Genomic DNA, 27,595 nt, shown 5'->3' with positions numbered 1-27,595 from the left:
GCAAAAAATTGTAAATAAGATAGTAAAAATAGTAAAAATAGTAAAAAATAGTAAATAGTAAATAGTAAAATAGTAAAAATAGCAAAAAATAGTAAATAGTGATAGTAAAAATAGTAAAAAAATAGTAAGAAAATAGTAAATAGTAAAATAGTAAAGAATCACACCTAATTGAGATCAACTTTTAACGGATGAACAAAAAAAGTAGTATCAAATTGACCTATTCCTTTTTTTTTAGTGAGGTGATAGTAGAAAACGTGAAAACTACATACTATCATACCGGAATTCACTCACACGGGTCTTCTTTATACACAAATGAACAAAAAACAATGAAAAAAATAATGTTCCTTCTTTTTCCCATGAGGTGATAGTAGGAAGCATTAAAACTACATACTATCATACCGGAATTCACTCACACAGCTCTTCTTTATACACGAACAAAAATGTAAAGAAAAACTAAATACAGAAAACGAGTATAAATCATGTCAACGAATAAAGGTCCAATAGAGAGGAATTCCCAGTTGGTCCCGTGCTACCTGTTCTTTACCTGCCGTTTACGTGACACAGGTGATAAGGGGCGGCCATAGAGCAATATCCCGCCATACACACAGTAGTTATGCCACCAATACCTTACCACCCTCACTGCCTTCACTCTCTCTCTCTCTCTCTCTCTGCCTACATTTCCTCCTTCCTTATTTCTCAGCATTCATTTTCTTTATTTTTCTATCTTTTTTTCTTTTCAGTTTCTTTTCTTCTATTTGTCCATATTTTATTATTTTTTTCTTCTATTCTTCTCTTTATTATCCCTTTCCTACCGTTCCGTTCCCTCTCTTCCTTTTCTTTTCCTCTTTTGCTCTTTTTTCCTTCCTTTGTTTCTCTATTTTCTAGTTGATACGCAGTTCATCCACACAGGTACTCCTTCTCAACTAAATCTTTTAATTTCCGAGGCCGAACGAACACTACACAGAGCCAGAGAATATTTTCTTATGAACGGTCTCAAATTAAACACAAAGAAAACACAGTGTATTTTTATAGGAACACGACAACTCATTCTCATGATACCAGAAGACACATCTGTAACATTCCATAACACCAAAATATACCCCTCCTCACAAGTTAAAACTCTTGGTATCCACATCGACAAATATATGACTTTCGACACACACATACACGAAATGTCTAGAAAAGTTATTGGAACCTTATTATATATTAATAGAATCAAACACTGTTTTGACAAACCAACTCGCATTATAGTTATTCAGTCGCTAGTCTTGAGTCTTATCAATTATTGCAACACTATATGGGGTACTACAAACAACACACTTATAAACAAAACACAAAAACTACAAAACTTTGCTGTCAGAGTTGCCGATGGAAAGGCTCGTAAATATGACCACGTCACACCTATCTTCCAAGAATTGAAGTGGCTGAATGTGAAAAACACCTCTTTCTTCAATACCGCAGTAATAGTGTACAAACAACTTTATAATCTCTACCCACAAAACATTGTCAACCTCCCGACAGTTAATGACGCAACAGGCAGCTCCACCAGGCAAAGGTATGATCTCCGTGTCCCGAGAGTGAACACCCAGTCTGGTGGTCGCGCCCTCCATGTGCGAGGCCCTTCCCTTTGGAATTTACTTCCCCAACAAATAAAGACAGCAACAACTCTTCAATCATTCAAGACCAAACTTAGGCAGTTCCTCCTATTAAATGAATTAACATTGTAGTATTAGAAAAATAATATAAACTTGTAATTTCTAGTATCTCTGTAACAAACTGTGTATGTGTGTGCGAAGGGGTTTGTTTATCTGATTGTATATATGTGTGTGTGTGTGTGTGTGTGTGTGTGTGTGTGTGTGTGTGTGTGCTATCACTATTGATAATTATAATCACCATTATTTTTATGCCCTATTATGTACATATATATGAAGAATAACCATTGTAAAAATGGAAATAAACATTTTGACTTTGACTTTGACTTTGACTCTCTCTCTCTCTCTCTCTCTCTCTCTCTCTCTCTCTCTCTCTCTCTCTCTCTCTCTCTCTCTCTCTCTCTCTCTCTCTCTCTCTCTATCGTTTCGTGTGTTTATGTTTATGTTCTTCGATCTTTATTTCCTTGTACTCCTCTTCGTCCTCTTCGTCCTCCTCCTCCTCCTCCTCCTCCTCCTTTTATTCCCTTCTTTATCTAATTCCTTTTCTTCTTTGCTATTTCTGTTACACCTTACTTTCATTTGTATTTTCCTCATTCCACTTTTTCTTGTCCTCTTCCTCTTCCTCTTCCTCCTCCTCCTCCTCCTCCTCCTTCTCTCCCCATCTCTCTTCTTACTTTCCTCACTGTCTCTCTTTTTTTCACATTTTTCTCTTATCACTCATTTTTTTCACTTCTTTTTCTTTTCTTTTTCTTTTATGTCTTCTCTTCTTCTTTCCTCCTACTCTTCCTCTTCCTCTCTTCTTTCTTCTCATTAGTACACTCTTACTTTTCTTCATCGCACCTTTTATGGACTTTGCGCTTCCATACCTGAATCCTCCTCCTCCTCCTCCTCCTCCTCCTCCTGTAGCCGTGACACAAATATTTTAGTGTTAGTGCAGCCAGCGGGTCAGGAGGGCAATCATGCTGACTAAAGGAAGAATCGATTACTCCTCCTCCTCCTCCTCCTCCTCCTCCTCCTCCTCCTCCTCCTCTTCTGCCTTCGCCATTGTAAGTCTCTTTTACAATTTCACGCCTGTTATTTTCATTTTAAAGTGTAGTTTTGTTGTTATGAAATCTGCTTAAGTAATTGTGTAGCTTTTGTTGTTGTTGTTGTTGTTGTTGTTGTTGTTGTTGTTGTTTCTTTGTGTTTTGTTTCCGTTCATGTTACTACTTCTTGTTTTTTTTTTTTTTTTTCTCCCTTGTTCATTTTTGCTTTCCTTTTTTTCTTTGTTCTTTCTTCTTGTAATGAGTTTTTGTTTGTTTTGTTTTTGTGATTGAAGTCTTCTTGTTATTGTTGTTGTTATTATTGTTCTTTTTTCTTGTTTTCCTCTTTTCTTCTACATAATTTTCTTTCTTTTTTCTTCTTCTCCTTCTGCCTTTTGCTCATCAAATTCTTCTTCTTCTTCTTCTTCTTCTTCTTCCTTTTCTTCTTTTAATTCTGCCTTTTCTCCTCTTCCTCTTCTTTCTAATCTTTATGTCTCTTTATCGAAAAATCGTGATACTCTCTCTCTCTCTCTCTCTCTCTCTCTCTCTCTCCCTCAGTGACCGCATTTTTCCCCTCCTCGCATGCCAAACATTACTTCTTCCCTCCTTCCATATTATTTTCCTTCCCTCCGACATATCTACTCTTTCCTTCCCTCGTCCATATTTCTTCCTTCAAATTTCTTTCTTAACTTTTCCTGCATCCATATCACTACATTCTCTTCCTTCTCAAATTGTTTCCTTTGTTTGTGTAATTAGTTTCTTTCCTTCCTTTCCCTTTCTCTTTCTTCCGTTCATATTGGTTTTATTTTTTTTTCTGTGTTTTTCTCTCGTTCATAGTTTTCTTTTCTCTGCCATTTATTTCCTTTATCCATTTTTTTTTCATTTCTTCCATTCTCTTTTTCTTTTTTGCTTTCTATAATTTTCAGTTTTTTTTCCTGCCCTTTCTTTCACCTGTTCCCTTGTTTATTTATTTTTTTTAACCCTATTCTTTCTCTGTCCAGAATTCCACTTTTTTCCCTCACCTCTCTTTCTTGGTCAATATTTTCAGTCTTTTTCTCTCCAATCTTTCCCTTTTTTAGTCTACATCACCAATTTTTCCTGTCATTTCTTCACTCAATCCAAATCTCACTACATTTTTCCTGTTCTGTGCTCAAATCTCAAGTTTTCCCCACCTTTTCATTTATTTGATCTATATCGCTACTGTTTCTTGTCCACCTAATCCATCACACCCTTTCTTTTTCACACCTTTATAGATTCTCACCTTTGTTCCTTTTGCCACTCTAGAATTCCAGTGTTTCCCCACCATTTTTTTCTTCCTTATTCGATGTTAACACAGTATTATGTTGGTCTTTCCTTCCCTGCTCTTCCTCCCTCCCCGCCCACTCCCAGCTCCCTCCCCAGTCCCTATCAGCTGTTTCTTCCTCCCGTCAAGGTCTAGTTCAAATATTCATAACATTTCAAGTGACGTGAGAGAGAGAGAGAGAGAGAGAGAGAGAGAGAGAGAGAGAGAGAGAGAGAGAGAGAGAGAGAGAGAGAGAGAGAGAGAGAGAGAGAGAGACTGTGGTAAGCTCGATAAACGCCTACCAACATCAAATCCTCCTCCTCCTCCTCCTCCTCCTCCTCCTCCTCCTCTTTTTCTGTTTGTTCTTTTGTCATTGATTGATTCGCGTACCAATAAACATGCACGTATGAAAGGAAGCGCGCGTACACACACACACACACACACACACACACACACACACACACACACACACACACACACACACACACACACGTAATGCTTTGCTGTGGTGGCGAGCATCAAGCAGTTATAATTAAGGAAATTCCTACTTGGTATACGAAATGCATGAAAAAGAGAGAAAAAAAGAGATATGTTGACACTATACTATAATTTTCAAGGTTAAGTAAACATAAGAATAAAAGCAAGTAAAAATTAATAAATAAAACACACACACACACACACACACACACACACACACACACACACACAGCTTTTTTTCTCCTAGCTTTCCAATTTCATCACTATTATCTTTTTGGTTTTGCCAAAAGAACTTAAATTCAAGTTACAGAATGCTACAAAAACTACATGCTGTCCAGGGCAAGTCTCTCTCTCTCTCTCTCTCTCTCTCTCTCTCTCTCTCTCTCTCTCTCTCTCTCTCTCTCTCTCTCTCTCTCTCTCTTCTTCTTCTTCTTCTTCTTCTTCTTCTTCTTCTTCTTCTTCTTCTTCTTCTTCTTCTTCTTCTTCTTCTTCTTCTTCTTCTTCTTCTTCTTCTTCTTCTTCTTCTTCTTCTTCTTCTTCTTCTTCTTCTTCTTTCTTCTTCTTCTTCTTCTTCTTCTTCTTCTTCTTCTTCTTCTTCTTCTTCTTCTTCTTCTTCTTCTTCTTCTTCTTCTTCTTCTTCTTCTTCTTCTTCTTTTCTTCTTCTTCTTCTTCTTCTTCTTTTCTTCTTCTTCTTTTCTTCTTCTTTTCTTCTTCTTCTTTTTCTTTCATTCAAACTTTCATCTTCTAATTATCTTCCTTGTTCTTTGTTTTCTTCTTTGTGTTTTTATTCTCTCTATCTTGATTTCCTCTATCCCTGTGCTTTCATTATTATCTGTGTCACGTTATCTGTTTTTTTCTTTTCTCTCTGTTTCCTTTGGTTTTTCTTTGCTTTGTTCGCTTTTCTTGTTCTTATGCTGTCCTGTTCTCTTTTCTCTTCCTTTTTTGTTCTTGTTTCCTCTATCTTTGCTCTGCTTTGTTCTGCCCCATTCTCTGTCCTTCTCTTAATCCTGTTCTCTCTGTTTTGTTCTGTCTTTTTCTATTGCACCATTCTCTCTTTTTGTTTTCTCTATCCTGTTCTTAGTCCTGTTCCCTTTTTTGTGATATTGCCATGTTCTGCCTTGTTCTCTCTCTCTCTCTCTCTCTCTCTCTCTCTCTCTCTCTCTCTCTCTCTCTCTCTCTCTCTCTCTCTCTTCTGTCTCCTCTCTCTGCAATTTGCTTGTACTTGTTAATAGATTAAGAGACACTTCTTTTAAGGATCAATAGGTCTCTCTCTCTCTCTCTCTCTCTCTCTCTCTCTCTCTCTCTCTCTCTCTCTCTCTCTCTGAGTTTACTTTATTGTATTCCCATTTTCTCTCTTTATTGTCATTCATTGTTTTATTTTATTTTCGTTTCATGATCGTTGAGATTCCAGTTTTTTTCTGTTTTTGTTTTACTGTTCACGTATTTATTGCTCTCGTATACTCTCTCTCTCTCTCTCTCTCTCTCTCTCTCTCTCTCTCTCTCTCTCTCTCTGATTATAGTCAATAGTCACAAATGTGGGAAAGTAAATCTCAATACAAAACACAAGTAATGCACGCCACACAGAGAAACGAACCTTTTCCAAATCATTACTTTTTTTTTTTTTCATTACTTCTCACCTCGAGGACTGCATTCACAAAACGCTTCGCCTTCTTACCCCGCCCGGCCACGTTTCACTAGGTTGTAACGACACATATTGGGATTTTTCAGGGTGTCTTAACGATTCCGACGATAAGTTAGTGGTAGAAATTCCTCCTTTATTCTTTAGGGTGCTCTTTTTTTTATGGAAGAATGCGTTTGGTATAGGACAAGAAAAAAAACATGAAAAGGGCCATTCAAAGGGATCTGGCAAGGGACAAATAAAAAAAAAAAAAAAAAAAAAAAACTAACATTGAAAGGTATTTGATCATATTAGTTGCCAAAGAGTCTAGTCCAAAATAAATCTTTACCTTGAAATCTCGCTTGATTTTTTATAGAGGGTTCGAATCAAAGGTGGGAGAAAATACATAAGCAGGCAGCGAGTTCTAGAATTCTACAGATTCTAACTAAAATGAAAAAAATAAATAAATAAAGATATGAGTCCTTATTGTGAGACAGTTCTGCACCATAACGCCACTACTTTCATAAGAATCCAGTTGGAGTTGCATGGTTTTGAAGGATGTTTTACCAAAAAAAGCAAGATTTTTTACATTACTAACAGGGTAAACACTCTAGTTCTATGGATTCTTAAGGGCAATTTTTATGTTTCTAGTGGCAAATTATAATCATGTCCATAATATCAACTGGAGAAACATTAAGTTGAGTTAATACAGACTTCTAAGGGCGCTTGTTTTTTTTTTTTTTTACGTTTCTAGGAGCAGATTAACATAATTTTCACATTCTCAATAGGAAGACACTCTTGGCAATCCGGCTAGTCATTACAGTAGGTTTGAAAATAGTCATGATGAGATAGTAGTGTGTTTCTCAATACGGATAAAAGTGACAGTAAACACTCACCCCGCCAGTGGAGAAAGGAAAGGTGACAGGCAACGTTCACCCCGCCAAAGGATAGATGAAAGGTTAGAGACAACACTTACCCCACCAGTGGAAAAAAGAAAAGTTAGAGACGAGACTCACCCCGCCAGTGGATGAAGGAAAGGTGACAGGATAACACTCACCCCGCCAGCAGCTGTTGTGAAGCCAGACCACCGCCAAGGAACAGCTGACGAAACTTGTTCTCCCAGTACTGGCGGTCCATCCCGGTGGAGGTGCACATGGCTAGAGACTCCACCTCTTGCTTCCACCTCTGCGCTCCACTTGTAACCCTCACCGCTGTTCACTATCTTCGTTCCTGCTCCACACTATCACTTTTCGAGACCACTATGTTATTTAATTGAGTTTTCAGTAGTTTGTCAGTTCTCCACCACCTTTTGCTTCCACCTCTGCGCTCCACTTGTAACCCTCACCGCTGTTCACTATCTCCGTTCCTGCTCCACACTATCACTCTTCACGGCCACTATGTTATTTAATTGAGTTTTCAGCAGTTTGTCAGATTTTCCCCTGTTTCCTATCACTGTTCTCCATCACTGTTCTGCACTTATGTTCTTTACTGTTCACTATCACTTCTTGTTCTCCACTATCACTTTACGCCACCACTATGTTATTATTGTTCTCTATTACTGTTCATCATCACTGTTCTCGACTGCTGTTCTTTGCTACTGCCACCATAACTGTTATCTACTATTGTTCATCACACTGTCTTTCTCCATTATTGCCACTTTGTTCTTCACTAATTGACCATCATCACTGTTCCTCATCACTGTTCATCACCATCATCACCATTAAGCTTCATGTCATTACTTCAATTAATTTTCTTCTTTCTCTTCTGTTCTTGTTGCAGTTTTCTTTTCTTCCTATTTTCCTTCAAGTATGTTTATCATTTTTCTTATTTGCATATTTTGTTCTTCATTCTTATCCTTTTTTTTTTATTATATTCCTTGATTATCACTGTGTTTCTTCTTCTCTCTATTTATCCATTTATGTATGTTGTTGTTGTTGTTGTTGTTTTTTTTTGCTCTTTGTTATTTATTTGCTCATCTCTTTATTTGTTTCCTCATTTATTTATTTTCTTGTATTTGTTTCTTCATCTATTTCTTTTCTTTAAGTGTTTGCTTCTTTATTCAATTTTCTTCTTATTTATCACTATTCATATCACTTGTTTATTAGCGTTTCTTCATTATTTCCCTTTCGTCCTCGTGTTTGTTCATTTACTTCTTTTCTTTTCTTATTCGTCACTGTCTAGATCACTATACTTCATCCACCATCACCAAGTCACCACCATCCACCACCATCACCACCACCACAGTTACGCCCTCCTCTACTGTAATTGGCATTGTTGTTGTTATTATTGTTGTTGTTGTTGTTGTTGTTATTATTATTGTTGTTATTGTTGTTTTTGTATCCTCCTCACTTCTGTTGGTATTAAGTATTTTTGTATTATCATTGCGTATTTATTACTTTGTGCATTCGTAAATTTGTCTGTTGATTGATTTATATATTTGTTAATCTAAGTACATTTTCATCTATGTATTGTTATTTACATTCGTTAATTCATCCACTCATTGGTCCAATTATCTACTGTTCTATCTACTCATTGATCTACTTATTCGTTAATCCACGTAAAAGTTAATCCATGCATTCGTTAATCCGTGAATCCGTTCATCCATACATTCGCTAACTCATATATAAATTCATCCATGTATTCTTTATCCTACACATTCGCTAACACATACATCCTATCATCATATTTCCTTCTCCACCGGCTACCATTTCCTATGTGGCTCGTTGTCGTGCGCATTATTTGTTATTCAGCCACTTGATTGCCACCACCACCACCACTAACACTTCTAGTCACTCACCTATCAGCATGTCACTCTTACGTCACTCTTACATTAGTTCTTCATGTCTTTCAGTTTATCTTCCCCTCACACTGTCGACCGGATCACCATTATTTATATTACCTTTCCACCCATCACTAGTTTCACCACATTCCGAAACACTCCTCCTACACACCTCAACTAGATTCAAAAGGCTCTGGTTGAAGATACATAGGTTTATTTTCTTTTATGGTTCCAGTGACAGATTAATATTTCTGCGTTATAAACCTCTTCTCATACTTATTATGCTCACTGTATGGTGATTTTATGCAGCTTCAGAAACTTATATGGAGATTAAAATAGTGAGGACCGTAGCCATTACCCTTCTGACCTCCATAGACCCTTTGTAATGTAAATAAAATCGTCTAATCATACCCAAAACTCACTGTAGAAATGCGTCCCACTGCTGAAGAGATTAACAGAACACTCTTTGGAAAAATAGTCGCGGTGAGAGACTATAAAGCGTTTTTTTTAATATGGTGTTAAGTTTTACATTATGATCTTTACTTTTGCTGTCTATTCAGTAAAAAAGAATTCTTGCATTACCATCATCAAAAACACTAAAACACTACCACCACCACTACCACCACTATTTCAATATACCACCCACACCACCATCACCACCACTACCTCACAAACCACCTACACCGCCATCACCATCACCACCGTTGCCACGTTCCTCAGACCAATACAGTCTTACGCATCACCAATAATATGCACAACAAAACACCAACATCACCACTAGTACCTCAATATACCTATACAACCACCACCACCACTATAACGTTCCTCAGAGCAGTGCAGGCTTACGCATCACCACTATGCACCACCATCACCACCACCACCACCAACACCACCACCACTGGCACAATTATCTTGACTGTTTACGTGACTCCAAACAGCCTGCGTCCCCACCGTCACGCACGCCACGTCACACTAATGGCCGGTGTGTGTGTGTGTGTGTGTGTGTGTGTGTGTGTGTGTGTGTGTGTGTGTGTGTGTGTGTGTGTGTGTGTGTGTGTCCCCTGCATCACCTTTACGACGCAGGTGAACCGCCGCACCACAGGATAAATTAGGATTATTAAAAGGGATAGTGTCAGGTGATATTAATTACTGATGTACGTCATCTCACCTCACCTCACCTGTCTAGTCACCTTTGCTTCAATTAACGTGATTATCTACAGGTGCAATGTTTTATCCTGCATCTCCCTCTTATACTTATCTTCCTCTCTTTCTCTTCTTTTTCTCTCACTCTTTCTCCTCCTCATCTTTCTCCTCCTTCAGTTTATGATCAAATGAGCTTCAAATAATTAAAATTGTCAGTCCCAGTGTCGTTTCCCTTCCCTTTCCCAAATAATCACCGTAGTTGTTCTAATAGGTTTCACAACTAAAAAATAAAATAAAATAAAATGAAGTAAGATAGAAATCAACAAATACTCATCCAGACACAAACTGTATATCAACTTTTTGGAGAGGAATAGATTAGGTTTTAATTAAAGCATAAACATTCACAAATCCCATCAAAATAGTAATCTTTTTTTTTTTCTTGTCATTTCTTTCTTTTTTTTTAGTTCTTTTTATTTTCATTTTCCTTCTTACACCACTGATGGATTTCACAACTCAGCAAAAAAATCCAGAAAAAAATAATAGCACTTTAGATTTAGATATTAAGTTTTTTTTGGAGTAGGTCAAGTTAAGTTACGTGAATTCATGAGCATATTCACAAATCACACACAAATAATAGAACTTTCTTTCCTTCACCCATTTCTTTCATTTTTCTTAATTTGCGAGTCTTTTTTATTTATTTTCTTATTTTGCTTCTTTCACCACTGATGGCTTTTCAGTTGAGGCTGGCTTGGGATGGGATGGATTGGATTGGGTTGGATTGCGTTCGGTTGATGGATCGGGAAGGATTGGATAAGATTGCTATGTGATGGGATAAGTTGGATTAACTTGGATTGTGTTGGGTTGGGATAAGTTGATTTTGGTTGGCCTGGGCTGGGATGAGCTGGGCTGGACTGGGTTGGGTTGAGTTGGGTTGGCTTGGCTTGGGATCGGGTTGGGGTTGGGTTGGGTTTACCTGGGGTAGGGTGGGTTGGGTTGGATTGATTGAGTTGGGTTGGGTAGCGATGGGTTAAGTTGGGCTGGGCTGGGCTGGGCTGGGCTGGGCTGGGATGGACTGGTCTGAGTTGCGTTGGGTTAGATTAGGTTAGGTTGGATTGTGCTGAGCTAAGGTGGAAAGGGTTGAATTGAACTGACTCGAGTGCTTTGGGTTGGCTTGGATGCGGTGGTCGTGCGGTCGTGTGGGCGTATGGTGTTGTGGAATGACTGAATAAGTTACGAGGCCGTCAACACCTTCACCAGTGGCCTCTAGCGGCATATAGTGTAGTGTATACCATTGTTTGTTGACGTCTCCGTGGTGAGCGGCAGGAATGTATAATGTGTCTGTGTCTCAGTCTGTTTCTCTCCTTTTCTCAGTATCTGCTTGTGTTTTCATATATGATTCTATTGATCCTTGGCTACAGGTGTGCCTCAAGAAGTGTGCTCAAATGCATGTTCCTTTTTTTCATGTTTCTCCTAGTGTTGTGACCAATCAGTGAGGCATGGAGAGGGCGTGGGAATAGTTGCACCTTTAACAGTCAGTCATTGGTAAGTGTGAGAGGAAAAGACTCAGGAAACACTACCGCAACTTAGCTTTACGTGACATTATTCATTAGAGAGTGTGTAGGGAGTATCTGCATCCTTAGCACGCCAGGTTGGTGTGAGAGAAGACTCAAAAAACACTTACACAACCTAACTTTACGTAACATCATTCATCACATCTCTGGTACAAGTAAAGAAAGAAAAGACACAGGAAATACTACAACAAACTAGCTGGATTAATCACACATTTAGTACACCCTGGCATGAATAAATGTACTGTACACAGAAAACACAGGAAGCACCTACGTAACCTAACCTTATATAACTTAATTAACAGCACACTTAATAGACCTGTGCTGAGTAAATACGAAGAAGGGACACAGGAAACGTCCATGTGAATTAACGTTACAATTATGATTAATAGCATCTTTACCACACCTATCCTGAGTAATTGCAAAATATGAAGAGACAATAAACACCTGCGTAACCTTGGTAACCTAATCAGCTGTACCTGTAGGAGACCTGAGTGAGTAAATACAAGAAAATACACAAGGACACCTCATCTAACCTTATATAACCTGATTCATCACACCTGTAGTACATCTGAGTGAATTAAAACAAAACAAGACACAGGCAACACCGAACTCAACCATACACCATCTAACAAACCTAACTTAACGTCACATAACAACCTTACCGACATCACAACGCACCTTCAGTTTTCTATGCTATTACTATTATCAATCCAAATTTCGTGACACTGGACATTTTCGTGACATCATTTTTCCAGATGTCATTTCTTTCCATTAACATTTCAAACAGGTGTCGACAGGTGCGGTGTGGCTGCCCCTCACTGCAACACCTTCCGGCACCTCTTCACGCTGACCACACAACAAACACACACTCCATACAGGCATGTGCTAAAATACAAAATTCAAACCAAACTACAGCCAGGAGAGGGTCATGGGAGGGAACAAGGCGAGGGAAGGTGGCTGAGAGTACTATATCCTAAACTAGTCCCCGTCAGCTACTGGGGAAGGCGGGGTGGGTTATCGTGGGGAATGGGGTGAGGTTAAGTTATACCTGAGCGAGGCAGGAGCAGCGTAGCCCGGCCGTCACCGTGACTGGGACAAGACTGAGGGAGTTCCATGACTGTATGAGAGGCCCAGAGACTAGAGAGGGATGTGCCGCCGCCTGTGCTCTCTCTCTCTCTCTCTCTCTCTTTCTCCTCCGCCCTCCTCTCTACGTCTCTCACTTGCCCGCCCACCTCGTTACTCCTCGCCTGCCTCACCTTCTCATTACCGCATCACCTGTCCCTCATCACCCTATTTCTCATCACCACATCTATCACACTCATTGATTAACTTCCTATCGCCTTACAATCGAAAGTTCACCACAGTGCCTATGAACATCCACCCTTCCCACATCACACAACTGAGCCACCTATTCATCACCAGTGCCCCATAGCCCCTTCCCATCCACCCCATCACTTCATATCCAGTGCTCCATATCCCTCCCCATTCACCCCGTCACTTCATCACCAGTGTTCCATATCCCTCCCCATCCACCCCATCACTTCATCACCAGCGCCATATGTCTCTTCCCATCCATCCCATCACTTCATCACCACTGCTTCATATACCTTCCATCCACCCCATCACTTTATTACCAGCGCTCCATATCCCCTTCCCATCCATCCCATCACTTCACCAGCGCCAATTATCTCTTCTCATCCACCCCCATCACTTCATCACCAGCGCCCCATATCTCTTCCCATCCAACCCCATCATTTCATCCCCAGTGCTCCATAGCTCTCCCCATCCACCCCATCACTTCACCATGCAGATCTCGTGACCAGCTGAGCATTATGTGGTTGAAGTGAAGTGTGCTAACCATTCTGGAAGAGGAAGGACTCGCCAGCAGTCTTACACTTTCACGAACCTGCAGGAAATAAGTACATAGCGAACACTCAGTGACACATTTTTCATAAAGAACGGCTGGCTACATTCTCAAAACTCATAACAAAGAGTCGAGCGCACAATTCTCTAGTCGCTATGATGCAACACGAGACCATTGAACATCGAAAGGGTGAAAATACAGCAAAATAATCAAATATCTTCCATACACAGAAATTTAACCTGACTAGCATTCAGAGCACGTTAGAATATACGCCATACGGTCACTGGAAGCAGGTAAGTAGCATGATCATGGTAAGCAGGTTAGCAGGTAGGTCAGCAGTGAACGTAACGTACTATACCGCTATGGCGCCTCAGGTTATCAGCGGCAACGAAGCGGCGAGGAGAGACCCGCGGCAGCTTACCTAGTCTGTGTGGCTCTCATTCCTCTCAAGGGCGGCGAGACACGTGGGTAAGACGCGCTCTCTGGGACTACACAAGGTGAGTACTCTGACACACACACACACACACACACACACACACACACACACACGGAGAGAGAGCATGCAGTAACAATAAATCAAGCTATTCATTTGGTAGGACTGCTGTTTCCCTGTACTTTTTTCGCTTTTAGGTCTGGTTTCCCTGTTTATGACTCAGGTTTCCCTATTTCATTAGGATCAGAACGTTGCCTCCTAAAGAACTTTGCATTTGACACTTGGGAACCGTTACCCTGATCAGCCAGTGTTCGAACCTGCAAGCCTGTGGTTCCCTCGGCCCCAAATGAACGCGCGGTCCTTCTTTATCAGGCTGGCCCTTTACTGTAACATATACAAAAATAGATAACGTGTATACGTATGTTCTTGTGGTTTTCCCTGCACCGCAATATACAGAAATAAAACATGCGATCTCGTGAGTTTCAGCATTGCATACAAGCTTGAATCAGGTTTTCAAGACTGTTTTGGGTTGTCACCTTGTCTTTGTCATCGTTATTAAGCGTTTTGGTTGTATGAAGCTTAACTTTGTTTGATTAGCAGGCCTCCTGTAGATTCTGTAGGCCTACATAAAGTTATTAAGTTTATTGTTTTGATTTACTGTCCAGCCGAGCGGTTTTACTGGTAGTTTTAGTGTTTCTTATCAACCCAGGTGTACAAGGAAAACTCAGTTTATAAAAGTTAGTATATTATGTACAAATTTACAAGTGCTGTCCACACGCCACGTACAAGAACATACGGCAAACGTGTTTTAAACTCGGGAAAGTGTTTGTAATGTCACTGAGTACACAGAGTCACTAAGTTCCCGCAGCACAGTTCACAGGCACACACACTTGACACACACCCGCACTTCCCAGTCGCCGGCGATCTTCCTTCTGCGCGGCTGCCCGCGCCCACCGCCGCCCAGCCTCCAAGGTGCTGACACAGGGCGTCGGTCATGTGACGAGGAATTTTCCATGAGGTGTAGCGTGTCGTGCATTACATTTATTTCTCACTGGTAGTGATACCTATATAAAATGCATCCTACCCATAGAGACTACATTAATTTGGATTAGTTATCTGAGACAATCATGAATGCAACGAACCCCTAGTTAGTTATATGAAATAGAGAAACACTGCAACCCCTGTTGAAAGGAAAAGACGAGGTCAGCAGTTCTACATGTTACACCACATTACGAGAGATTGCATCAGATTCCTATATACTTATGTACAATGGGTCCTACCTATCCTATGGCAGTTACATCGTGTTTGTAATACGAGTACGTTCTATACACGCTCCCTCATAGATACACACAGTACAATGCGAGATATATATGTCTGTGTATATAACTGAAGCATTACTTTAGTGTGTGTGTGTGTGTGTGTGTGTGTGTGTGTGTGTGTGTGTGTGTGTGTGTGTGTGTGTGTGTGTGTGTGTGTGTGTGTGTACGCCGTCATCGTTTTCTCAAAGGCAGTTCTCAAGGAGAGATGAGTGGAATATTTACAGCTTTTCTGAAGTGTTTGTCTACAACGTGCCATCCACAAGAAGACATTAAGGGCATTTTAATCTCTCTTAGTGGCAACAATCAAAAACAGTTCAGCACAGTTATATTCCGTCCCAGCTTCCGCGAGCACACATGCGGTGGTGAAGGCTAGCAAACGGTGGGTGGTCACACGTAACAAAGGGGGCGCCCCGTAACGGTGTCCACAGTGCGCGTCACCACGGCCCGCCCTCAGGCACGCCTCATAATGTAATATAAGGTCTTTTTACGGGCTGCTGACTATCTGTGTCGCTTGTGGTGATTCGCGGGGAAGTTATCGTTTTCAGTGTGAGATGACGACTGACGACTGACTAACTGACGGACTGACGTGACAGGACACCTCAATAGTTAACGATAGTTGCACTGGTGTCGTGCGTCTGTCTTCTACCGCGAAATTTTGTGAAGTGTGAATACTGACTGGAGGAGATGCAACACAATACACTTCATGCAACAATTCAAGCAAAACCCACGTGTGGAAAAATAATTACGGAAAACAAGATATTTGAGAAAAACACTAACCTCTAAATCCGCCACTAGAGGCACCGTGGCGGACAGAGGTGTTTGCGTGCCGTCTATAATCTCAGTTTTTCACTTATTTCAGGCCACACCACGAACATGGCTTTGTTGGATGGACATGTACTGGCTGCCTCGAGTCCCGCCCCAACGCCCCCACCGCCCGTCACCTCCCTGCCTCGCCTCTCCAGGAAGCGGAGGATGAACTTCTTCGACATCGCCAACCTGCTGGACTCTGACGGCAACCTGCAGAACGAGATGATGGTGTTCGCCTTCGCCGCCACCATGCTCTCCACCATCCCCATCCTCCTGGGCAACGAGTTTGACATTAACGTGGGACTCAAGAGGAAGAAAAGGGATGACGACCTGTACCAAGATGAAGTAAAGGCCGCGAGCTTCTCACAAGATAGTTTCCCCTCTAGACCCGCTCACAGCAAGAGGAGGACAGGAGGACGAGACAAAAATACAAATGAAGCACAGACCGTGAGTTTCTATGACAGTTTCACGGAGTTCCCGGAAAAAACACTCACGCCCTCTGTGGAAGATGCATACTCGTCCCGCGGCGCAGATAAGCTTGCGGAAAAGGAGACTCAAGAACCAAAAGACACGTGGCTGAAAAAACTCCTCTATTATTTCCTCAGATAGGCCGAGGAAATGGCGAAGAATACTGTCGCTACTCAATAACTTACTCACTTTACTGTCCGATGAATACAATATAAACCCAAGATGAGGCACTATGAAGATAACTCGGCCCACTAACATCCAGGTACTGTTTATTTCACGACAAAACATGATATCTATATAAGTCGCGATTTACATAATTGAAGGGGCGAGTGAAATTAATGAACTGAACTGCCGCAGACCAAACCTAACCTGGCCTTGAAGTGAATTCGTCAATGTTATTTCAATACTATCGTCCAAATGGTGTTAACAGGTTCGTTCTTTGCATTTACGAGAAAGTATTGGTGTCAGACGTGATGTATTGTTGTTAGGAAATGTGTTGCCAGGCGAGGGTCACTGCTCCCATGACCCTTGATGGAAAATGTGCTCTCTCTCTCTCTCTCTCTCTCTCTCTCTCTCTCTCTCTCTCTCTCTGCTAGAGGTGGGGAGCATTCTCAGAAGGGGCGGTGTGGAACAAGATATTGACAGACGCAAAGGACACCCCACCATCTCCGCGGGGATGATGAGTGGTGGTGATGGCTGGCGTTCATGCCCGCCTCTCGTATCCACAACACGCGAGGTAAACAACACACACACACACACACACACACACTGTTCTGCTTTCAATGTGTGTGTGTGTGTGTGTGTGTGTGTGTGTGTGTGTGTGTGTGTGCTTCAGTGATAGCTGCCTCCCAAACACACATATTGTCGGTACTACTTTGGCATGTGATCTACATAGCCAACGTGATCAACAAGAGTCAAATTCTACTTTGGTATGCAATCTACATGTTTCATTCATTCATTATGGCTCATATGAAATATACTACATATACATATATTTATACAAAAAAATTAAACAAATAACGAATCAATAGTTATGAAACAAAGAAGCAATGAAACGAGCTTAGAGGCAGAGGCAATACTTGAATTATGAATGTCATTATAATCACATTACAGCGCCATTGAAAAGGTTCTCAGTGTCTTTCAAATGAAATATATAAATTTCAAAAGTTGTAACACTACTTCGCATTGAGGTAGAAAAGAATGTAGCTACTTCATCCCCCGAAATTATATGATGTGTGTTAAAAAAAAAAGTATCGAGTTTTGCCGGACTGTTTATCGAAGAGATCTTGTACTGATGGTTATAATCATCATGTGAGTTATGTACTGCGTAAACCGAAATAATGAAAACGAATTCATGTTAAGATATATAAATGAATATATAAACAAACAAACAAATAACGATGATTACGATGCACGTGACGAAGATAAAGATGCAATTCCACGATAATGATACGAGTTTCCACGATAACAATGCAATTTCAGTTTCTACAATAACGATAAGAGTTTACACAATAACGATGCGATTCCACGATAGCGATAGGAGTTTCCACGATACGATGCGGTACGATGCGATTCCACGATTACGATGCGATTCCAATTTCCACGATAACGATATTTTTCCACGATAACGAAGTAGGTGTGGCGAATAAACAGGTACTAGGACGAACCCTTCCTCCCCAACTTCCAAGGGTCCACCTCAGCAGCCCCGTGGGTGTGAGGATAATGACAAGGCAACCTTGCCTCGCCTCACACGGCTCGTCATGAGCAATGACCGCCACACACCACGCCCAGCCACTGTCATGAAGTGAGCCCTCTCATCCGGAAGTCATCCCTAAAGGATCCCCTTGTACTGCCAGTGTCTGGTGCATGGCGCCCAGCGTGCCACACACCAAGCGGTGGCATAGTGGATAGGGTGGTGAGCGTGAGATCGGGCAGACGTCTATGCGTATAGGTTTGAATCCCACCACGTGCCACCTTGACACTTTGTCATTTGTCGAGTGGTTTAAAGTTACCTATATGTCACCATGATACCCAGGTTCTAGGTGGTTACACCAATGATGCGGTTGGGTGGTGATATGGGTACCACTATAAATAAAATTGCTTGTGCCGCTAATGATTGGAAGCTAAACAGCGCTTCCCATACTCATCAAGTCTACCTACAGGCATTATAGGCTATAATATATATATATATATATATATATATATATATATATATATATATATATATATATATATATATATATATATATATATATATATATATTAAAAAACTTCTGACTGTCAACTCATGCACAAAAACTTTACTTAATCATACGAAATTTGAGTACCGTACTTCGTTGAGTTGAGACCCGCAGACATTCCACTCATGCTTCAGAGAGCAGACATTCTCTCAAATCCTACATAAGTATTTTGCTTGTCTCTTGATAGTAAAAGAATAAAAATTCCTTGTATATCACAATATAAAGCGTAACATCCATAGCAAAGCAACTTGATACGTGACACGTAGATTGTATACAAAAGTAGCACTGGTAATCTTTATAAGTTTTGAAGTTTAGCATAGACATATTAATGAGTTACACAACAAAATGGTCTAAAATGCATTTAATTATCTGCGTTGTTTTTTTTTTTTTCTTCTTCTTCTTTTAAGACATATAAGCTTCCAATTCATTTTGTCTTCACTATTTTGTAGCGTTTTATTGTTCATTGAATTATTTTTTTGCTTTAAGCTTCATTCAATTCTTTCACCCTGCTTGTGTTTAGCAATATGTCTCATATCATGACCTTATTCACAGTTATCATTTTATCATACATCATTATCACTCTTGTTATTCCAATTTCCAGTTTGTATTCACTTTAAACACTGGAGTCATTCCCGTTCCACTGTATCCAGCATTTAGCAATTCAGGCAGTAATAATAAATTTCTTGTTATACTTTACAGTCTCGTTGTTTATATCGTTCACATTTATATCATTTATGCTGAAATTCGTAATACAAACATTCTATTTCCCTTCTAGGTACACATTTGTGTGTACCAAGATAACACCACCTGATATACAGTATAATTCAATATTATGTAACCTTTATCTTTATCCTACCCAGCATTCCAGCACCATCATTCCACTTTCCACAGTCCACCTCTTCCAACCTCTCCCACCATGCTCCACTAATTCCCTCCCTGTATCCATCATCAGTACATTTTTTCTTTTTTTTGTGTGTGTGTGTGTTGGAAGGGCGCCAACAAGCGAAAAATTAAAATAATAAAAAAAAAAGGCCCAGTGCTGGGCTCATACTGAGACAAAAGCATCAGCCAAAGCCACAACCTCCCCTCTTGAAAGAATTAAGTCATTGGAAGGTGAAAATATAGAAGCAGACAAGGTGTTCCAGATTTACCAGAGAAAAGGATGAATTTGGGGAAGTGAGAAAAACTGAGAGATGACTCAGAACATCTAACTTCATAGAAGCTGTATTAGCAAGAGATGAGATGTGAAATTTCCAGTTTAGATTACATATAAGAAAAGGACAGACTGAGGATGTTCAGTATAAAGGAGGGAAACAGTTAATTGTCACTGGACTGGAAAATTGTCTGGTAAGTTGTGCTGAATTGATTGATAGAAGAAATGAGTTTTTGAGGCATTGCACAATACTAAGTTCATTCTGCCCCAATCAGAAATTTTAGAAAGCTTAAAAGTCAGGAGTTCTGTGGCATCCCTATGCGTTCTATTCATCTCATGAAGAGTTGGTCATCTCTTAAAGGACGTGGAAAAGTGTAGGATGGTATCATCACCATAAGAGCAAATAGGACAAAAAGTTTGGTTTAGATCATTGATGAATAATAGGAAGAGAGTGGTTGACAGAACAGAACCCTGATGAATATCAGTATCAAAAGATTTAGAAAAACAGTGACAATCTATCACAGCAGCAATAAAACAGTCAAGAAACTTAAGAGAAAGTTGCAGAGAGACAAATACAAGCCCTAGGAAGGCAGTTTGGAAATCAAATCTTTGTGCCAGACCATGGCAACAGTAAGTTTCTCAAAAATCTTTAAAAAAAGGATGCACAGCCACCAACTGCAAAACATCTGCAGATTTTAAGTTACAAGAGACAATCATTAAGTTTCTGGAACTAAAGTTACAGAAGAAAATTATTAAGTTTGTGGATTTGAAACTGTAGAAGATAATGATAAATTTGCAGATTTGAAGATATGGAAGATAATGATTGTTTGTGAATTGAAGATGTATACAAAAGAGTGATTGAGTTTGTTGATTTGAAGTTGTAGAAGATAATGACTAAGTCTTTGGGTTTTAAATACATAACAAAATTCTAAATTTTGAAGTTGAAGAAGAAAATAATCAAGTTTGTGGATCTGTGTTTGCATAGGACAGTATTTGTTTATTGGCAGGTGATGAGCTAGGTACAAGCATACCTGTCCACAAGCAGCTGTGTGTAAGGCATGACTAACATGCACTGTGGATTGCCTCCTCCCACCATGCTACTCCTGTCAGGTGAAGGAAGACAAACAACAGTAAAGCTTCATCTTTATATACAAAATGTAACCAAGACATGTACATACATATATACAAGACATTAAATAAAAACCTATCTTAAGACACAGGTATTTATGGAACACTATCTTGTGCCATAGTAAAACTGATGAATCAATTATAAATATGGAGCAAGTCAATGTTGAGCACTAATAAACACACCTATGAATGTTCTAATGTCTCAGGATTGAAGTAATTGATGCCAGATATTTTGAGTTGAGGCAGGTCGTCTTTTAGGAGGAGGCAGAGTAGTCTGATATCCTTGACACCATCCAGGCCGGTAATGTTGAGAGTGCGCAGTTGTCTGTCAAATGATGGACAGACTGACAACCACTAAATATAAACATAAAACACTCCATTAATATATCACTACATAATATTTGAAAAACCAATATGAAAAATTAAAAACACTCAAAAAAGAAAAAAAAGGCAAAGAAAAACTGATTTAGCTACAGTTCTACTTACCAACACCAAAACAGCCAAAAGCAAGACAATTTCCAGTATTAGCAAGTGAGGCATCAAATTAAACTAAAATTTGGAAACAATTGGCCACCACGATATAATTTACAGATGGTCAAAGTAAACTGTTTTCTAATTCTTGTAAGTCACCACAATGATTGTATAAATCAAACAGTGTTCTTGGTGTGTTTAGTCAATAAGCAGTTTTCTAATTTTTCTAAGTTAGCAAAATGACTGTATGAATTTATTAGTGTTCTGAGTTTTTTTGGTCAACATTAACTGCTTTACTGCACATCTGATGCTTTGAAAGAAAGGCTAACAAGCTCAGGACCGATTACATTTTCTTTCTTCTTTTTCTGAAAGAGGGGAAATCTGGCCAAGGGCACATAAGCAATTAAACAAAAAAGGCCCATTTAGATGCCAATCCCCATGAAGGTCCAAGAGAGTTAGCCAAAAGAATGGGATAAATGTCTTGAAACCTCCCTCTTAAATGACACTTACAAATACAGTGAACACAGCAGGACTCACCTCAGTCTCGCCAGCGCTCCAATACCACGCTCTGTCACCTTGGTACACCCGCTGATGTCAAGGTGCTCCAAGGTGCCTGAGAACTGACAGCAGATCCGATCAATGCACCAGTCATCAATGTGGGCACAGCCAGATACAGAGAGATTCTTCAGGTACATGAGGTTTTCTGGAAGTACAGTGCAATACAAACTTTTAACAATGAATAGATCAGCCATAACTTCTCCTTCACACTTTTATCATTTCATATTTACTTATTTGTACATTTTATTCTTAAAACTCATTTCTCCGACAATTAATCTCCATTATATTCAAATTATCATTCTTTACTGATTCTGCATTTCAATTTCTGCTTTCATATACCACTTGTCTCCACCTTATCTTGTCTTCTGTTTATACTTATATTACACTCATCAACTACATTTTTTCACAACTCTTTTCATATAATGCATACATCTTTTACTGAAACAAAATATGTATAGAAAATCAAGGTACTCTATTGAAACAGACTCAAACTTCAAAGGAGAAAATAAAAACTTACTCATGCTCTCCAGACCTTCATACACCAGGTTAATTTTACTCGCATCCACCTCCTCTATATACACGCCAGGCTGATAGTGTCTTGACAACTCATACTCTTCATCCTCATTCTGCTCCACCCACTCCTTGACGCCCCTGAAGCGCACCCTCCCCCCACGGTGAACAACAAAGTGAGCTGCAGCCAACTCAAACCCCAACACTGCCACACGCTCTGGTTTGTACCTGGTGGAAGGATGATAAAGACAAACATGAGCTCCTCTTGATACATAGGGTTAAATACAGCTCACTAAATTTTCTACTTGACTAATAGAGAATTTAAGCCAACACTAAATTTTTTTCTGATTTCTGTTGCATTGAGCATACAGCCAAGGCCTACCAAAATCGAGTATCATGGATATAAACTCAGGCTACTAATATCTAGACACTGACTATCATACAAATTTAAACATTTCTGAGCCAAAAACATATTACTTTTTAAATTTTTTATCCATACAAGGTGGATAACAACACTGAAATTCAACAGTGAAAAAACTAATGTTATTTCAATATTATCTCCACAATCCACTTAGGTTCTGCTGATCACTGACAGTTTTCATGGTAATGTGCTGGACTCTTGAGGCCGATCTTTACCCTTTCAGATAATTTAAGATTTAAATAGGCTCATGGAACTATTACAAACTGAACCATCTAGAAACACACACACATTTCTCACATTTGATCTTTTGCTGCTGCCTCAGTCTGCATATTGCCCCACCACCTTTTGATGGAGGATGGCCGCAAGTCAATCCCTCTCTGCATGTAGCTCATAAAGTCTGCTCTGATGGGTTTCTTTGGTGCAATCCGGTGCAGGAGTCCCCGCCACTCATTGTCAGGTATCTTCTGTCTGGAATGTGTATCAAAGGTGGGAATAAATAATCCATCTTCTTCTTTAAATGGTTTCAGACCTCATCACTATACAACATTTACTTACACCCCCAGTCATCCTAAAAACTGCCAACTGAATCCTGCATGATACTGTACAGAGGCATTGCACCACTGAAGTATTTCTACAACTATGTTCACAGCAAGATCAAAGACCCAACTCCATCAATCCAGGCCAAGAAATCATGAATTCCTCTCTCAGTAAATAAATAAATATGTAATATATCAAATAAAAGAATAAAGTATGAAAGGATGAAAAACAAAAATGTCACATACACAAAATCTACATTTACATGAAAAAAACATATCATCTATTAAAAATAAATAGATAAATAAAAATTAACTACCAACTTAGATAATCATCCTCTTATTGCTTTGTCTATGAAAAGATCAGGAAATGAAAGTAAAGCAATGCTATACATAATCTGCTCCACATCAGCACTGTACCTGACATCAACAGGTTCACTGGGGACATTCCATGACATTTTCTCACCCTCACGGTGGTGGGTGACCCAAACTTTCTTTGGGGTTTCATCTTCTTTATTGGAGAGCACTGCAGAGGAGTGCATGCCTCGGTTCAGAGTGAGGTGCCTACCGCACAACCGTCTGGTCCAGCGACATGCAACAGACATCCTGAAGGTGTTCTGGTACCTGAGGAATAAACAGGGTATTTTTTTTCTCTCTCCTATGCATTCACAACAACATATGCATAACAAGACACATTTTTTCCCCCAACCATATCCTGCCGTAATGGGGTTTTGGGTGAGCCAGTGACTCGAATATCTGCAATGTAAGTCATCACACCAAGTAGACGTAACAGTAGCTATTAACATCACTTTCCCACCCCCCCCTTTTGCATAGCTTCATTAGTTTGCAGAGTTAACAGCATCCTCGTTAGCCCGTAGTAACAATGCAATAAAACTGCACGCATGTTAACTCGTACGAGCAGGCTGCGGGCCCAGCCACCCCAACGCCCAGACACAATTATCCACGAGCGCTTGAAATTGCTAGTGCTCAGAATCTGTTTAGTTTTACAAAGGCGTGTTGATAATCATCCGCTGCTGTCCATAACATGACCAGCGACTTGGTTAAAAGACTCCAAATATAGGGATGAAATAGATCCTGTAAAGTGCTTACAAGTCTTCCTCTCGTTTGTAAACAGAGCTGACAGCTATGACCACAAGACACCGGTAACCCATAAGGGAGCGTATATACGTGTAGACTCTTCCCTTGTTGCCTGTTGCATTACTTCCCCAGTTGTCTAATGATTACTTGTCACATCAGAACATACTTATGAGCTACTCTTGTCTTTACTTTCATGATTTTGTTCAATAACTTACCTGACTACAGCCCACCTTGGCGCTGCTACCTACATCAGCTGATTTGCATTCTGATCTTGATCTTGATCTTATAGTTGGCTCGGGATCCCTCCGGAGCCAGAAACTCCTTCACAGCCTCAATCATCCTTTCACTCGTCTCTTTACAGAGTCTCACCAGCAACATCATCCATTCCCTTCCTGTCTTCTCCACTCTTTCATTCCTATCATGCTCTAATTCAGTCAGAATCACCTGCATCATCCTGTCGATGCTACTTTAGCGTGAGGTCTACAACACTGTAGCGTGAGATCTACCTCCCGTTAGCACTATAGCGTGAGGTCTACCGCTGCATTATCCCTCCCTCATGGATATCACACATTTCCATACATTTGTTTTAGCGATAAACACTTAATTTGTACACATATTCAAGGAATGACTTAAACAGATGAGGAAGAAAGGTAAAAATAAACATGTTATCATATATTTTCATACATTAATTCTAGCGATACATCCTCTAAGAATGATACAAATAGATCATTGGATTTTTTTTCTCATCACCGTCCAGCAAAAAATATCAAGATAAGACTTGGAACAGCTGACGACCAACATTCTCCTCAACATTCTCCTCAGAATCACCGTTTGTAGCGTCTAACTACGATCGCTCAATTGCCAGTGTGTGCTCCTGTCACTGGATCCACAAAGTGTTGCTGGTGGTTCACTGTAAAATGCTGGTACCCCATGGCATTTAGGTTGCTTATAAGCAGGCCACTCATCTGAATGAATCACCAAACCATTTGCACACTTCCTTTCAATAATGGGGATTATAATTTATAGTGTGTTGCTGTCACGCCTTTCCAACCAAAAGTACTGACAGTCTGAGTCTTGTTTAACACCAAAGACTCAAGGACCAGCAATTCTTTTGTTTTCTTGTTCTGCGTCACTGTCCATTTGATGATAATAATAATAATAATAATAATAATAATAATAATAATAATAATAATAATAATAATAAATACTTTATTTAGTCAATTTGTAATGATACGTACAAATTGAAACTTTTTGTGGTTCCAGATAATTCAAAGATACAGTTACAACACATACAGTACAACACACAATAAAATATCTGTGACAAGGTGAGGTCCAAGACTAAAACTATATACACTACATTATTTTAAAAACACCATGCTGTAAATTTATCATGCATCAGAATCGAAATCACAATGGAAGCAATAAGTTTACCTTTTTGCATGGACAAAATTATACAATTTAATGCTAACTGGTACAAATGAATTTTTATATCTAGATGTTTTCTGTGAAGGCAAACCCAATCTTTTCCAGATCTTAAGAACACGTACGTAGTTATCGTTGAGAGGATGGGTATTGTCGTTCATTATTTTCCTAGTTGTACACAATACATTTCTAGAATATAGGTCATCTAGTGTTGTTACGTTTACACCCAATTTACCAGCAATTCTCATAACCTTTTTGAGTTTCTTCTAGTTTTTTTTTTACAGTGAAGCACCCATACAGCGTTGTTAAACCAAAACATAGAGTTGACTCAATAACAGACTTATAGAACATAGCAAGAATAGTATTTTCAAATTTTAGATTTCTTAAAATTCTCAGAAAGTGAATTCTCTGCATACATTTGCCATACACCTTTTTTGTGTTTACATCACCAGTTATTTTATCAGCAATTTGGACTCCTAAATATTTATAATCGTGTACAATTTCTACCTGTTCCTCTTTAATTACAAGATTTTGAGTACACCTCTCCTTCTTACGAAAATCGATTAACATTTCCTTTGTCCTTTTACATTTAAATTCAAATAATTATCATAACACCATTTAACAAAATTATTTACTTGAGAACGGTATTCACTTTCATTACCATCTGTTATTTTTCCAATGATCACAGTGTCATCAGCGTATCTAATTACTAAACAGTTTTCATATTCACTAGTGCAATCATTGGTATAGAGAGAAAATAAAAGGGACGAAAGAACACAGCCCTGCGGGGCACCTGTGCTTGTGACAATAATATCTGATCTAACAATTTTTAGTTTAACAAATTGGTCTTTCTGTTAGATAGCTATAAATCCAGTAGATTAGTCTACTGTTAACATTCATAGAGAGGAGTTTATTCAACAAGATGTGTGGTTGTATGGTATTGAACGCACTACTAAAATCAATAAGATTCTTGCATAAGTATTTGATCTTATCGTGTCAAGGTGTTGTGTCACTTGGTGTAATAATAATGTAGTGGCATCCTCTACACATCTTCCCTTACACTAGGCCAGGGGTTCTCAACCTTTTTATCGTTAAGAACCCCCTGAGTTATAAGACCATCTACCAGTACCCCCAGTATTGTCACATGGAACATGGAACTCAATATGCAATGGCACTGCAAAGGATTTTATTAGATCAGCCATCTAAGTACCCCTGGAAATCTTCTTATGAACCCCCTGTGGTTTCGCGCTGTCAGGATGGCCACTGTCCATGAGCTAACATCATTAGGTCTCTATGACGCTGAAGACGTCTATGCAGAACGGTTTGGTTGGCAATAGACAATCTCATTATCAGACTTTGATTTCTAAGTTATGAAAATAATCTCATTTACGGGGCTTCATAGGTTCATGGTGTCTTGTAGTCTACTTACTAACCTAGAAGGAAAGAAAATATCAAACTAACTTCGAGCTATCAATTGAGGAAGAAGTAATCTTTGTCCCAGGAATAGAGCAAGATGGTATATAAAAAAACACAATGCATAGTTATAACCTAACTCTACTATTATAGCGTTTTTGTCGTAGATACATGTTTAGAAATACTTTACCTATCTTGATATCTCCTTATGTG

General features: G+C 39.5%; 3 protein-coding genes across 8 annotated transcripts in view; 1 reads left to right on the top strand and 2 right to left on the bottom strand.

The window, feature by feature from the left end:
• The window catches only part of LOC123507225 (cyclin-dependent kinase-like 4), a 112,628-nt gene extending 104,652 nt beyond the window's left edge, over positions 1–7,976 (bottom strand). Inside the window, exons 1-2 of one of the 3 annotated variants that reach the window (XM_045259942.1) lie at positions 7,358–7,976; positions 7,109–7,221 (exon numbers count right to left, since the gene is read on the bottom strand). In XM_045259942.1, coding sequence (XP_045115877.1) covers positions 7,109–7,206 — 98 coding nt within the window. In that variant the 5' untranslated portion in view covers positions 7,207–7,221; positions 7,358–7,976. Of the gene's footprint in view, positions 1–7,108 lie in introns of all 3 variants that reach the window. The other 2 variants (XM_045259943.1, XM_045259940.1) reach the window with 2 other exon arrangements.
• Positions 7,977–13,488: 5,512 nt separating this feature from the next.
• Positions 13,489–18,399, top strand: LOC123507226. The gene is made up of 2 exons (XM_045259947.1): positions 13,489–13,905; positions 16,020–18,399. The coding sequence occupies exon 2, from the start codon at positions 16,034–16,036 to the stop codon at positions 16,574–16,576; it is 543 nt and encodes a 180-aa protein (XP_045115882.1). The 5' UTR covers positions 13,489–13,905; positions 16,020–16,033; the 3' UTR covers positions 16,577–18,399.
• Positions 18,400–19,771: 1,372 nt separating this feature from the next.
• On the bottom strand, positions 19,772–24,841 carry LOC123507223 (distal membrane-arm assembly complex protein 2-like). Of its 4 annotated transcripts, none has more exons than XR_006675625.1 (7): positions 24,763–24,841; positions 23,870–24,073; positions 23,214–23,384; positions 22,503–22,723; positions 21,965–22,130; positions 21,140–21,310; positions 19,772–20,931 (listed from the first exon to the last, which is right to left on the bottom strand). XR_006675625.1 is itself a non-coding variant. In XM_045259937.1 (7 exons), the coding sequence occupies exons 2-6, from the start codon at positions 24,052–24,054 to the stop codon at positions 21,140–21,142; spliced, it is 885 nt and encodes a 294-aa protein (XP_045115872.1). In that variant the 5' UTR covers positions 24,055–24,073; positions 24,763–24,841; the 3' UTR covers positions 20,736–20,931. The 4 variants fall into 4 exon arrangements, 3 of the variants coding, with proteins under 3 accessions (XP_045115872.1, XP_045115873.1, XP_045115871.1); XM_045259937.1 differs by having other exon boundaries at positions 20,736–20,931; positions 21,140–21,281; XM_045259938.1 differs by lacking the exon at positions 19,772–20,931 and having other exon boundaries at positions 20,960–21,310.
• Between the last annotated feature and the right edge of the window lie 2,754 nt (positions 24,842–27,595).

The sequence above is a fragment of the Portunus trituberculatus genome, chromosome 21, assembly GCF_017591435.1.
Source record: "Portunus trituberculatus isolate SZX2019 chromosome 21, ASM1759143v1, whole genome shotgun sequence".
Taxonomy (NCBI): domain Eukaryota; kingdom Metazoa; phylum Arthropoda; class Malacostraca; order Decapoda; family Portunidae; genus Portunus; species Portunus trituberculatus.
This window is presented reverse-complemented; position numbering and strand designations above follow the sequence as displayed.